This window comes from Populus nigra, chromosome 14, assembly GCF_951802175.1.
Source record: "Populus nigra chromosome 14, ddPopNigr1.1, whole genome shotgun sequence".
Taxonomy (NCBI): domain Eukaryota; kingdom Viridiplantae; phylum Streptophyta; class Magnoliopsida; order Malpighiales; family Salicaceae; genus Populus; species Populus nigra.
Window position 1 is genome coordinate 2,476,560 of NC_084865.1, and position 15,453 is coordinate 2,492,012.

At 30.7% G+C, this 15,453-nt stretch overlaps 1 protein-coding gene across 1 annotated transcript; it reads left to right on the forward strand.

The window, feature by feature from the left end:
* The first annotated feature begins 4,656 nt into the window (after positions 1–4,656).
* On the forward strand, positions 4,657–6,498 carry LOC133672308 (uncharacterized). Its single transcript, XM_062092692.1, has 3 exons — positions 4,657–4,986; positions 5,110–5,299; positions 5,830–6,498. The coding sequence occupies exons 1-3, from the start codon at positions 4,852–4,854 to the stop codon at positions 6,267–6,269; spliced, it is 765 nt and encodes a 254-aa protein (XP_061948676.1). The 5' UTR covers positions 4,657–4,851; the 3' UTR covers positions 6,270–6,498.
* The last annotated feature ends 8,955 nt before the right edge of the window (positions 6,499–15,453 follow it).

Genomic DNA, 15,453 nt, shown 5'->3' on the forward strand with positions numbered 1-15,453 from the left:
GATTTATTTTATTATCAAGTCTTCTGCATAATTTTCTCCGAACGTTTTTTCTTAAACCTTGAAATGCCTAATTCATGATTACAGACCGAGGTGGTCACTTCTATTCATGCAGTCGCAGTCCCACACAAGATATCCTAGTACATCAATTTCAGGTATCATATCTTGTTTTTGTTGGGGATTTAGCCCTTCTCATTGATTTAACAGTCACAAAATCCAATATATAATCAATTGTTGAAGTGTCCCGCCATTATTACTTGCATTCCCACAGGACAAAATCTAGGTCGTGCGATTTGCCTACCCCACCAAAACCCATGACCTAACCTTCAAAACACAGTTTCATTCTGTCAGGGACCGTTGTACGATTTTGAAAACAAGGGCGTTTCTGCAAGACTTGCATGACTTCTAGTCTTGTTCAGCTACCTGATACTAATATAATTAGGGCTCTTAATTTCCAGATTATTACTACTGGCACACCTCTAAAATAATACATACAAAATCCAAACCAAGTCCAGTTAAAATAATACATACAAAATCCAAACCGAGTCCAGTTAATGATAAAGACAAATTTCGAGTACATGAAAAATCCAAAACCAAAACTATAGCAAGCAAAATCTTTGGGAACAATTATTGTAAAAGCCACGGTGCACGTGAAGAAGGCGCTGTGAACTTGTGACCTTGGCCATACAGTTCGATCCTGTTACGCATAGGGCAAGCTCGAGTTTCTGATCAGTAATCAGACTCTAGTAAAGGCCAAAGGTGTCTATCCCAGGGAGAGATAACGGTCCTAAACCACTTTACCGCGTGCCAAATTAAGGGACCAAAAAAAAAAAAAAAAACTAAAACTGATGAATTTCAGAAATAACAGCCACAGGCGGCTCTCGCCGCCGAACACCAAATTCTCAGGTGGCGTTCAAAGCATCTCGCTGGCCTTCTTAACAATGATGCGACGTGTATCGCTGCCTCTTATATAATGGAGCTCTGATAATGTTTTTTTTTCTTTTCTTTTCTCTTTCCTCAGCCTTGAGAAATGTATTCTCCTTGTAGAAATTCAAAAAATATGTGGTTAGTTTTTTAATTTTATAACAATTAATTCATATTTTTTTTAATTGTATTATTTTTTTAAATTTCATATCTTAATATTTGATTTTTATATTAAATATAATTTTTATTTTTTTAATTGTTATTTTCTCTTTTCTTATACTTTTCTTGATTGAATTTTTTATTTAATTTCATCCATCAGAATTTAATTTTTTTATATCAATTTTTATCATCATTTTTTTTCATTTTTTTTCAATTTTACCCCTCATTATTTGATTGATTAAGAGTTTGGCTTCATGTGTTTTTTGGGTTTGCCTTTTATGGTTCAATCCTACCTTATGACCTGTGTTATGGATTGAAAATATGAGACCGGGTTAAATTTAATCTTTTTTTATGTTTTTTTTTAATTTTATTATTTAAAATTGTATTGGTTAGGGATTTGCATTCATTATTTTTCACTTTTCTTTATATAGATTTGTTCCGATCTCATCTCTCGAGTTATGGATTCGGCTGGTTTATCAAGATTGACTTGGATCCTTTCTTTTAGTTTTATTTTGTCCTTTTATTTTTTTGATTGTATCAAATTTGATTTTTTTTTAATTTCATCATTTGACATTTGATTTTATATCAAATTTTATTGTCATTTTTTTAATTGTTATTTGTTTTTTTTTCTTATGCTTTTCTTGAATGATTTTTTTTTCTTAATTCCATGTCTTAACTTTTGATTTATTTTCTTTTTATATCAATTTTGATCCTCATTCATTTCAATTCTATTTTTTTTAATTCTTTTTGGTTGATTAAGAATTTGACTTTATGATTTTTTAGGCCTACCTTTTATGGTTCAATTCGATCTCATGACTCATGACTCATGTTTAAGAGATTAGACCAGGTTGCATTCAATTTTTTTAAGTCTTTTTTTAATATTTTTTTTTCAATTTTATCCTTTAATATTGTATTGGTTAGGGATTTATATTTGTTATTTTTTCACTTTCCTTTCTATGGATTCATCATGATCTCATGTCTCGAGTCATGGATTCGGTGGGTTTACCAAGGTTGACTCGAGTTTTTTTTTAATGTTGGTTTTTTTTAAGTTTTTTTTTTATTTCATAGCTTTAACACATGGTTCATTTAAGAATTAAGCTTCATAATTTTATTTGATTTACGTTTCATGAATTTAATTTAGTCTCACAATTAGGCCACAGATTTAGCTTGTTGGCTTGGATAGACTCGGGTTGTTTTTTTTTTCAATTTCATCATTTGATATTTTATTTGCTAAGAATTGAGATACATATGTTTTTCATTTTTCTTCTTATGTGATCATCTGATTCTCATTTAATTTTTGCTTTGTTAACAAATAAAACCATAGGGATCTTTTAAGATTATTGAAAAGATATATTTTCTTGGTATTGATAGAGCGTTTTTTTCCACATTAAATCATTGTTGATTTTTTTTTTTTGTCGATGTCTTTTTTTCTAATCATATCATTAGATTAACCAAGCTTATTAAACCTGGTTGAATTAGTTACCCGAATCTCATATTTTTATTGCTTTTTTAAAAGCATGGCCATCATCGTAACATCTTTTTTTTATGTTAGGAAAAAATTGGCTCAGTCATCGGCATAGCGCAAATCACCTATCTAGTAAATTTACTAAAATGACTAATTAGCATTGAGCAATCTACATTAGCGCTAATTTTTTCTCCAATTCAGTCCCTAATTTTTTTTCTAGTTGAATTATTTTATGCCTAATTTGTCAAAAGTTATTAACAGAAAAAAAAAGATGACTACAATGTAAAAATGGGGAGGTGAATTCTTTTTCTTTCTCGTACTTTTCTTTTCCTACCTTAATAGTCCCTATAATTTTTGTAATTTTAAATTTGATCCAAAAATTTATTTCTTTACATTTGAGTCCTAATAAGTGAGAGAGAAGAGAGAAAGTCATCGGATTTTGGTAGAAGACAGAGAAAATTATCAGTTAACACTAATTTAAGCCATGAAAAATCATCGATCTTAATGTCCACAGGTTTCATTCGACGATAAAAGTTTGATAATGGTTGTTTTGAACTTTAATCTTACGTGTAAAAACAAATTAGGGCCAAGTGAGAAAAATCTTTCCTAGTTTTATTTTATATTTTTTAATCATTTTGGGTTAATAATTGGGTTTTTAGAGGTTCCAAGGATGTTTGTTAGGTCTTTTTATATGAAAATAGGTTTTATGCTAAAAATAATCAAACTTAATTTTTCAGCCACAATGATGGTTAAATTATAGAAAACTAAGCTATCTGCATATATTATTTTCAATTAGGGTGGTTGTTTACCCTAAAAAAATTTAAAATGACTAGTACATACAGCCTAGGCTAAAAGATCTATACGTATGGGTTTTGTACTTTTGTTTCAAGAGCCTAGGCGTGTTGGGCACCTAGGCCAAGCTGCCTAGGCTTTTTTTTTCTTTCTTTGAATTATTTTTATATAAAATTTTTAAATTTTTTTTTTATAAGGTTTTCAAGTTTCATATCTTTTTTACATTTTATTTATTTTTTGTTAATTTAAGAGATATTTTGATATAAAAAACATGAATACATAAGAACAAAGAAGTTTAAAACAATTTTTTAAAATTTTATCTCATTAGATATTTAAATTGCTAAACAATATTTATTTTTTGTTTTTCTAAAAAAAAAAAATCTATAACACGATACATAACCTAATATATAAAATATATTAAATTGTTATACGACATTGACTAATTAAATAGTTCTAAATAATTATAAAAATTAAATTATAAGACGTCGAATCAGGAGATTCTTTGCAAGCCTTTTCCCCTATAGAAGATCTCGCTTTTCGAAATGCTGAAAGTTCACATTTACATCCAAATTAATTAAAAAAAAATGGAACATTGCCTTATTGTTTTTTGAATATAAAATATATTTTGATACTTTATAGATAATTAATTTGATTTTGTTTTCATAGTAGGTAGCTTCACCTAGTTTTTTTATTTTTAGTTTCAGCTTTCAATATTATTATTTTAATGATTTTTTTAATTTCATCTTTTAATATTTATTTGATTTTAAAATAATTTTTATATTTATTTATTATATAACTAAATTTTTTTAAAAAAATATTATTAAATTTATTAAAATTTACAATTTAAATCATAAATTTAATATATTAACCCAAATTCATTCCAATTGATTGAATATATTAACTTCTCATTCTATTTTAAAAAAGATCACCTTAAGAACATTTCATGTTCAAAAAAAATCCTTGTCTGACCTATAGCATAGTGGGCGAAGTAACCTAAAATTATAACTAGTTAAAGAGATGATTAAAGAGTTAAGGAAAACGGGAGCTTTCAGTAGGAACGTTTGGGAACGCCATTGCGGTGTGTTTTTTAAAAAATTAAATTTTTTTTGTTAAAATTTAATATAATTTATATATTTTAGATCATTTTAATGTGCTAATATCAAAAATAATTTTTAAAAAATAAAAAAAATCATTAACATATATTTTAGCATGAAAAATTATTTAAAAAATACCTGCAACCACACTGCCATCCCCTCTTCCGAGGACATCCTCTTGTATTATTCTCCCCTGTTTATAGTTTGGTAGCAATATTTACCATATATTACCATGGATATACTTCATAAAGTTCATATATAGAGGTATAGTGCCCCCTCCTGTTATGACCTCATCTGTCATCCTCACAAGGCTGTAAAATTCCACCGCCTGCTTATAAAGCAAGACTTTCAAGAACCCAATAGCCGAAGAAAAACCAAGATAAGCTCTTCATCAAGTTTTCTTGTTCAAACTTCGAAGGGATGGGTAGCTTAGAAGAGGAAAGGCTGGTACAAATGGTGCGTGACTTCATAGAATCAGAATCATCAGCAGCACCCACATTTACTGCTTCCTCAAACTGCCTTTCTATCAACCAAGTCAAGTATCTCACTTTACAGGTACCTTTTTCTTAAATATTGTTCTGTGTTTTGAAATATTCTTTGTTGTTCTCTGTCTGGCTTTGTATTCGTCTATGTGTGCCTCCTAACATTACGGGGTTTGTATGATCTTGTGTTGGTTAGGAGATACTTGGGATAGTAACAGAAGCTGAGGCTGAGGTTTTGGAGACTCTACTGAAGCATATGAGAAGCAAAAGTGATGCTGAGAAAACAACTAGTAAGAAGTTGTGGCTCGTGAAGAGGCTGAAAATGGATGGTTTCAATGCTTCCCTTTGTCAGACTTCATGGGTCACTTCCTTAGGATGCCCTGCTGGTGGGTCTCTCTCTCTCCCCCTCTCTCCCTGATCTCTTATACACACATATTCAAGGCTATAGCTTCTCTCATTTTCATCACTGTACATCTGTTTGGATTGAAGAGTCTAGCCTAGCTAGTTTGAGTTTTGCCCGATCATTTTAGTTTTCACAAGACCGTTTTATTTATGAGCAAGAACGTGACCGTATCAATATGCTGTTTCTTGAAAATAACTCTCTCATCAACCAATTTTCATCTAGGAGATTCAAACAGTTTTCATTGGTATTGCCAAGAATTTTCAGAGGAGAGAAATATGATCTCGTCCTAATCAGAAAAAAAAGCCAGCCATGCCTTGTGATTTACACTCTGAAAAAGGTGCTTGGTGTTGACAAGGACCCCTTATCTTTGGAGATCTTGGAAACCAGGCACTGGCTCTTAGGTAGATAGATACCTGGTGTGGAGTCCAAGGGAAATAATTTTAATCTTGCGAATCTCATGTTTGTTGTTTTTTTGTGCGGTGATCAACTCTCTTCTTTAATGCTGTTTAACAGGGGATTACGAGTACATTGACATCACATTGGAAGATGAGAATGGTGGCACAATGAGGCTCATAGTGGACCTAGACTTCAGGTCCCAATTCGAACTGGCAAGACCAACACCATTCTACAAAGAACTAACAGACACACTCCCATTATTTTTTGTGGGCAGTGAAGACAAACTCCACAAAATAATCTCTCTGCTTTGCTCAGCTGCGAAACAGTCCCTTAAAGAGAGAGGGCTCCATTTGCCTCCATGGAGGACTAGCACTTACATGCAGTCCAAATGGCTATCCAGGACTTGCAAAGTCGCTAGCGCCACTAACATTGGTTACAGCAACAGAGAAAATAGGGAAGCTAAAAATGGGTACAGCAGCATGTGGTCACCTCCAATGGTTAAGCCCAAGAGAAGGGGTTGGGGTGGTGGGTCTGGCTTGTCTAGTCAGCCTCTCTAGCATGAGCGTAAATTGTTGCTGAACATTTTGCTGCTACCCAGTCCAGTCCTAATTTTGACAGACACGACAGCTTTTTGTAATGTAATGTTACCAAGTATATATGCAAAAACAATACACGTTTTGATTACATTAATTTTGCTAAGCATGTTACTCTCTAGAGAGAAATTTTCTTTATTTTTTTTGCCCTCTTCGATTATCATTGGTTCAATTGATAGCCATTTTACAGGCTTCTTCTGGTATAGCTCTAGTTATGGCTGTTAATCATGATTGTGATGAAGATATTTAGTGATATTTGTCGTTAAAATGTGTTTATCTTGAATAATATTCAATAAAACAAGAGGCTAAAATAGGATCATAAAGTCAAGGGACAACTAATTAATTGTGATTTGTCTCCTGCTATATCATATAGGGTATCCACGTTGCTCATCAACGATTTAGGTAGCCTATATCTTTATTCATGATGTAGATTTACAGCAGCTTTTGTTTTTATATTTTAAAAGTATTTTTTAAAAAAATTTAAATTTAATTTTTTATTTACTTTAAATTAATTTTTTTATATTTTTAAATTATTTTTATATATTAATATCAATAAAAAAATTATTTTAAAAAACAACAACTATCAAACATATTCTCGAGACATTTCACTTTCAACCTTGTAAGCTTTTCAATTTCAACCTTAATTTTTGCAAAAAGTTTGACTTTAATTTTTTTAAACGCAATGTTATTGATTTGATTTTTTTTTTTTAAAAAAAATGATTTAAATAAACCCCAATTAATTCAATGTGATTCATGGAACTTGGACAGATATGGCTTCAGGTAGACTTTAATAACAGATTCCAGGTAGATTTTGTATGATCCAAGAAAGAATAAAGAAATATATATTGACCAATAATTTCTTCGGCCTAATGTAATACTCACCAAGCCTATCCCAAATATTACCCAAAAAAAAAAAAAACCATACCCAAAAGTGACACGCAAGCAAAAAAGTGAAAAATACAAGACAACGACACCGTTTTAGAAGGCAGAAACCAGTGGCTCTTGTGAAACAGGAGGCAGAAAACAAGGGAGGGGGAGAGAGAGAGAGAGCAGAGCAGAGCCTCTTTTCTCCGAGTAGCAGATAGAAAGAGGTAAAATGCGAATGCTTTCGTTGTTGTTAGGCTTCATTGTATCTTGGCTATCTTTCGTTGTTGTTTCCTTCTTGTACACTACAAGGAACCTCCCTCCATTTTGACTACTCTGGAAAGGAAAACTACCCATGGTTTTTGCATGGAAATTATCATGGGAATTCAATCTCTAGAAGCTTTTATTTTTATTTTTTCTTTTTAGTCCATGATTATATCGTATTAGTACTCGATTGCATGATTTGAGATAATTAAACTTGCTTTTTATTGGATCAAATTATTAAATGTAAGTTATGCATATCAAGAATTAAAAATTTATGATGATCATCTTCTAATAGTATGATTTTCAGATTTTGAATATCATATTTCCATAATTTATATTTTTTGTTTTTGTATTTTAAAAATATTTTTTAAAAAATTAATATTTTTTAAAATTATTCTTTTAGTGTTTTCGAATCATTTCATGTCAAAATCAAATATAATATTTAAAAAATAAAAACATATTATTTTAATATATTTATAAATAAAAATATTTTAAAAAACAATCTTACATGTCCCTAACTTTACTCACTGTACATCAACCGTTTATAAGCAAATAATCTCTTTAAGAATACAAGATTTTCTGGGTTTTTTTCTCCAAAGGAAAGAGAAGATTTTCTCCTGCGGTGAAGTCATATCATAGTGCAATGAACAAACATAATGAAGTGTCGAGAAATCCCTGAATATGATGCTTCAGGTAATGGAATGAGAGCAGGAAATCTTCCATGATAAGAAAAATCTTTTATCATATCAAACTGATAGTCAAATAAGTGCTGTTTGTCAAAAATAAATGATAATTTATGATACAAAAATTAGCCAATAAAAAATATTTTATATGTGGCTTCAATAAATTCTAAAGTTAACCCATGTTTATATATAGTTTGTTTAAATTAAATTTATTTAAAATAATATTATTTTAATTTATTTAAATTAAATCAAGTTTTAACTAAATTAATTAAATCATAAATTAACCTATTAAACCCACTGAATCAAATCAAATCAAATCAAATCAAATCAAATCAAATCTATCACTAGCAAGTTAAGAGATTGATTGACTTGCTGATATTTATATGGTAATTATATATAGGATAATTAATGCCATGTATCAAATCCTAGACTAGTAATTAATCTTTGTGTCTAGCATTGAAAAACTAGGCAAGCCAAAGCACAAACATGCATGAATTTCAATGCTTAGAGGAGTCTCATGCATGCATATAATAATTCATTGGAGGATTATGGTTCTAATTATCTTGGGTTGTGCCATTATCAAAGAGGAAAATGATTAGGAAATGGCTAATTATTGACTATGCACATTAGTGGATTAATTTATTTGGATTTAGCTGTTTGGTGAGGAAATAATATAGTCGGCCATCCCTGACTTTAAGAACACCAATTAAACACTGGACTTGTGATCCTTCTTATTCATGGTAGGTTTGGTGTAACACTTTTAACAGGAATTTTCAGAAGATTAATTTTGATTATTTCCTTTCAATCCTCAAAGTTAATATTAATCAAACACTCACCCGCTTTTATCTTTTTGTTATAAATTATGTCATATTTTTAGGCGGCCTGCACTACACCGCTTGCAAACCTAATTTATTTTCAACGTAAAAAAATGCTAAGGCAATACAAGCGTTCCTAAATAAAAAAAATGATTTGAGACTCGGTTCATTGACTCGATTAAGTTTAATAAGTTTGATTAATTTAATAACATAAATAAAAAATTACAATGACAATAAATAAACTAAAACAAATTAGCAGTTAAAAAGATAAAAAAAACTCGACCCGAACCCTTCCAGGTTAGCACGCTAAATATGAGACTTGGGCGTAATACGGAGGTAACCCTACCAAAAGCAAATTGAATAAAACCATGAAGCTTAATTATCAAACAATCAAATATTGAAGGGCAAAATTAAAAAAAAAACCCTACTTTTAAAAAGACACAACGAAAATAAAAACCCGAGTCAAACAAGGTTAACTCACGCGCTAACCCCACAATCATTGACACAAGATTGAGGTAACCCTATAGAAAGGGAAAAAAAAGAGCACAAAGATCAATTCTCAATCAATTAAATGTTAACAGATGAAATTGAGATAGAAAAACCAAATGTTGAAGGATATTATCTAATAATGAAGAAAAAGTTAAATGATAACGTGATAACCCCATATAAAACAAAATGAAAAAAATTTGAAGCTCAATTTCTAGCAAATAAAATATTGAAGGAAAAAATTAAATAAAAAATATATATAGTCCGAAAAAGGTTCAAAAAACAACCCAAGTCCACTCGGGTTAACATGCAAAATTTATAACCTGGTTGTGTACTAGGGTAGTCCTGCCAAAATAAATTAAATAAAACTTTAAAGTTTAATTATCAAATAACCCAATGTTAAAGAGCAAGATAACCTAGATTATTTTTAAAATCAGTGAAAAAAATCCAATAGAAAGTAAATAAAAATAATACTAACGGAGCTCAATCTCTAATTAAATAAATATTGAAGGATGAAACTGAAAAAATATGATTTTAAAAAGGAAAAAAACCAAGCAAACCTGGATGAATATTCTAAACCTAAGTTAATCTCCTAAGCTCGCAACCCGTGAAATTCTAAACCTTAACTTATTAAGAAACTCAATTCCCAACCAATTTAATGTTGAAGGATGAAGCCGAGAAAAAAGATATCAATTTTAAAAATTTTTGAAGTACAAAAATAGCAATCAAAAGAATGAGAATCAAATCTAATATGAAAAAAACTTAAAGAAGGTTGAAATTGTAAAAAAAAAATTAATTTTAAAAACTATATGAAATAAACAAATATCAATCAAAAGAATAAGTATCAAATCTGAAAAAAAAAATAAAGGATGATGAAATTGAAAACAAATCTCAATTTGATAAATTGTTTCAATTAAAACAAATTGTAATCAAAAGTAGAAGGACTAAATTTAAAAAATAAAATTAAAAGGTTATTTTAAAAACTTGGATGGTCATATGTTGAAATCGAGGAAAAGAGAGAAAACAAGGGGAAAAAAGATTGTTAATGCCAAATAGAGGTCCACCTAGAAATGAAGGCATTGCTGAGACAATTCAAACAACATCCTAAAAGCAATTGTTTGGTTATTAGACGACACTGCATATGTTGCCCGAATAGTGTTGGCTCTAACTACATGTTGGCACGTGTGTTACACACACCAACTACTTTTTAAAAAATAATATTTAATATTTCTTAAAATACCAAAGTACTTTGCTCTATTTGATTTTATATATATATATATAAAATCAAATTGAAAATATGAAAAATCCTATAGGCTTCAGCTTAATATTTTTTTTTCTTGTAAGGATAATTAAGTCATTTTACTGTGCTAAAAAATATAAGAAGAACGATTTGCCCCCAAATCAATTTGATAATGACCAAATGGATCATGTGGAAAAAATCATATTACCCTTGCTAACAAGTTAGTTGATTTGTTTTGAAAAGAAAAAAAAGATCATTGTACCATTTCAATTCACAACGCAATGAATCTACTACCACAATAATTTGTTTATCCTTTTAGTTTTTTTTTAAATTAACACATATTAGTATAATAGTATTGAAATGGAAAATAAAAATAGGAAAACATAAAATTAACTAAGGAAATTATCTATTTTTCTAAAAGGCTCTTGCATCAGTTTTTCCAGGTTGGAAAGAATTCATCTTTGAGTTTAGACTCCAGTCAGAAACAATCATCCACCATGAACATCCTTTTATGTTTGGCTATCCTGTTATGGATCCCTAACACCTTTGCGCTAATCGCCTCATTATAGATCCCAAACACAAAACATTTGTGCGCGTCATCTCATTATGGATTTCTAACACGACACCTTCATGCGGGCTTCTCCATTATAGATCTCTAATACAACATATTTATATGGGTTCCTCCATCGTGAATTCATCACCAGGATTTTCAATAACAACAATTGATGCAAACAAAAACAAGACACTAGTTTCGGGATGTCTTTTTACCCAAAAGAGAACCTCATCTCCTTTTACACAAGTACATTTTTTTTTATGACTTCCTTCAGTTAACAACACAAAACAACTAATCACCTAGAAATTGATGAGCTTTTATACAGGTCTTTTATGTTCTGTCAATAATTGGTGCAACCAGAAGTAAGGATAATGAGGTTTATTATAAGTCAAAACCCTCTGTTATAACCTAATTTTTACCTAATAATTTTTTAAAAATCTAAAAAATAGCGAAAACAAAAAAAAAATCTAAGAAATAAATTTTTTGACATAGTTACATCATTTTTAGTATGTTTAGTGTTTTTTCAGAAAAATTCAAAATTTTACTTTTAAAATGTTCAATTTGTAATGCACCATTTTGAAAGTATTATTTATTTTTCTTATCGAGTCAACATTGAAGTTGTATTTTTTTAAAAAAAAATATCAAAATACAAAAAATATAAGAAAATATAGAAGATATATGGACAAATGAACAAAAAATGCACAGGAAAAAAAATAAGGGAACAAAGTATTTTAAAATTTCTAGGAGATAATTTTTTTGCCTGTAAGTAATGAAGAAATCTAAAAATAAAAAAAAAAGGAGAGAATAAAAGACCCCAAAACAAACAAAAACCCTCGCAAACAAAACGCAAAAAACACTTGAACCTTACCTCTCTCCCACTAAAAAAATACATGACCCCTCCACGACCCTCTCTTTTTCAGAAAACAACAAAACTTCTTGGCTGGTGGTGTAGAGAAGCAGGGAACTCCTCAGCCACGGCAGTCGCCATGCTAACAACACCAACAACCTTCAGCTTTCTATTTGCAACCGAGAGCATTCTTGGAGGATTTTTATGACTTCTTCAAGCAGCATCAGCAGTAACTCTTCCTCCACAACACCATGAGCAGTAGCTTTCAATCCAGCACCACCAGCAATAACAACGTCCAGCAAGATACTTCCAGCACAACAGACCCAAGGTTCCAGCAGAGCAATAACACCAGCAGGATTTCAGCGTTTCATCTTCCTCTTAGTCCAGTAGCCCATCAGCATCTTCTCCAGATCCAGCAGTGCAGTCGTGAGCCTCTAACAACATCTTCAGCACAGGTATAACCACCTCCTTTTTCTTGTTACGATAGTCTTGCATGCTGTGTTGATGGACTATGCTCTCTTTAGTTAACATCTGTTAGCTTGAAACTGATAAAAACGAGAATAATTAATGGTGCCATTTTTGTTTGGCTTGTAAATGCATGCTTCTGGGTTTAAATATGAATTCTGGGTTGAATAGTGTAGGGGCTGTAAGTTTTGTTGAAGATGTTTGGGTGACGATCTTTTGCCATGACCATGAGTATAGTTTACGTTTTTAATGTTTGTGGGCATGGTCTGATTCTTTTTGTTTTATGGGTAAATTGGTTTATTTGTTCTGGTCGGGTTTGTTCATAAGATCCGGTTCAAGTTTGGGTTGAGCTCTTTTATTGTCTAAGGCAGTGTTTGGTTGTGCAAAATCTTACAAAGAAGAAAAATGATTTATTTTTTATTTTTAAGATATGTTTGACAAATACATCTTTATGAATTATTGACAGTTTTCTTTAATGAATTTTTTCTTGTTTTGCCAAACAAACCTAAAATATTGATTCTTAACAACAACACAAGTTAATTAATTTTTAAGTGTTTCAACAAATAAATACTTTACTTTAGTTTTGTTTAAATTTATTCTACTATATATTGTATGATTAATATGTATGTGAGAACCTTATTTTAATATTAATTACAATTTTAATATATGCTTAGTGTGCATGCTAAAAATTATTATGATTGCAAGTTATCATATTCTAATTACATTGAGTGTTTATAAACTAAAAATATTTTTTCACTTATTTAATTTTATTTGCTTATCTTGGACAACATAATAAACGTTACAAACATAAATCAATCAATGTAAAAGCCCAATCTAATATTTTTTTTTAAAAAAAATAACAATCATGAGATTACATAATCTCCTTATTCGAACTTATTTTCCCCTGAAATGTCTTGGACAAGATTAGCAACTGAGCAACTTAGGCTGATCCAGCAACACATAGCCATTGTCCCACAAAGAGAGCAGTGCAGTTGAGATTAGGGTTGATAGAATCAAAGAGTGTAGTGGTCAAATTGAACGACTGTGTAATGCCAAAGCAGGTGTCATCACTTCTTACTCCAAATACTTCATCACATTCTGGAGTTCTGGGCTTCAACAAACCACCCCCCACTGCTCAACAACATAGAAAAAATGGTGTTAAATATATCTTATTTAAACAAAAGATATTTAAAAATAAAAAGAAGCTTAATTATAATAGGAGATCGGAGGAGTCTTGTATCTTTATATATCTTTAAGTGACGATCAATTCAATCTATCATGATAATACGACTAGGCCGTCTAACCACTACACTGTAAAGTTGCAGTAAAGTAGTTGCAGGTGCAATATCATTTTTTTATACTATGATGCTAAGTAGTTACCAGCAAGAAAGCGGCTTTCAGCCATGGAGAAAATGAGAAGAAGAGAGAGCACCAGAACAGAGCTTAAAAACAATGCTGAGTTGTGGTTTGCCTTGGCCATTTTAAGAATGAATTCTTCTTCCTCCCCTTACTAGTGGATAGTCAATAGTGATGTCTTCTCTTCTGTGGGATGTAGCTTCTCATAACTTAGCCTTCTATATATAGTATTTTTAATGGAAATGAAGCCAAAACTCATTGTTATGTTAGTTCTCACAAGGGCCGGGGCCGGGGCCGGCTTTAATATAATAAAAGGTGGTTCTTGTTATTCTCGTTTTCAGAATATCTTTGTGCCTCGGTATTGGTTTTGTAACATTTATAACAAGTATGGCATTAGGAATTTGATCTATTCTACATTTTCAAGAAATCTTTAGGATACTTCATTTAGATTATTAACCTTCTCGATGTGTTTTTTTTATTAAATTATAAAATACAAATTCAAACTAAAAAATCTCTTAAAAAAGAAAAACTAATACCACTTAAAATACAATTTTTTTGTTTATTTCAAAGTAATATTATCTAAAAACACGTACATACAAAAAGTAGCATTATACCAATTAACACAAATGGAAAGAAAAGGTTGAATCACTGATTTGAGTACCTTTTTTCTAGTATCTGGATTACAAGCATCCCCACTGTGCTAATGTTCAAGAATGGAGAGAAGAAAGGAGGTGTTACAGGTGCAGTTCCAAAGGCTACCTTCGCTGCTGCCATTGAAAAATACATAGAAGCTTGAAGAGAGGAGCAGCAACACATGTCCTTTAGAAATCTCTAGTTACAATTGCCATTGCCTTGTATGCCATGACAATGTTATCCCAAGTTTTTATATCATGATGTGTAGTTTGATAATTACATGCATCTGCTGAACCATCTTTCTGCAGATCTCACAAATCTCTGAGCTTAAGCTAAAATGCATCCATGACGGTTAGTTAATCATAGCTTGCCCAAAACCAACGCTATGGAAAAACTATCCTTGACCATTTAAACAAGATTAATAGCAATAACCCAACCAAAATCATCAAATGAAGTAATAAATTCTTGTAGTTATTGGGCTTCGAAGAAACCCCAAAACAGCAGTGATTAGGCCTTGCAGAATTTTATATAGCCTAGGGAAACATGGAAGAAACAGCAATGCAACACAGATGCATTCATTATCAAGTCAGTATTCCTTGTCCTTGTTGCTTCTTTCTGATTCAGTTAACGCTGCTGATAATATTTTTTTAAGTTAAAATATTTAAATTAAAAATTTTTTATTTTATATTAAAAAAACATAATTTTTAAAAATATAAAATATATATACTAATGGGTTTTAAATTTCATATTAAAAAAAAAAACAGATCTCATTTGAGTTTGTCCGGATCATGAGTTAACCCGCCGGGTCACCTAGATTTGCCCAGGTTGTTGTCCCAGCCGGTCTTTTATTAAACCCGGACCGGTCCAGCCACCGGATCAACCTACCGGGTTTAATAACAATGAACTAAAGTGCCTACTGGCAGAAAAAGTTCATATTTGTAC

Bases quoted from the DNA above. Each gene is read 5' to 3' on its own strand.
- LOC133672308 (XM_062092692.1), top strand. From the start codon at position 4,852: ATGGGTAGCTTAGAAGAGGAAAGGCTGGTACAAATGGTGCGTGACTTC. The intron at 4,987-5,109 runs GTACCTTTTTCT...TGTGTTGGTTAG, and splicing joins TCAAGTATCTCACTTTACAG to GAGATACTTGGGATAGTAAC. The intron at 5,300-5,829 runs GTGGGTCTCTCT...GCTGTTTAACAG, and splicing joins TTCCTTAGGATGCCCTGCTG to GGGATTACGAGTACATTGAC.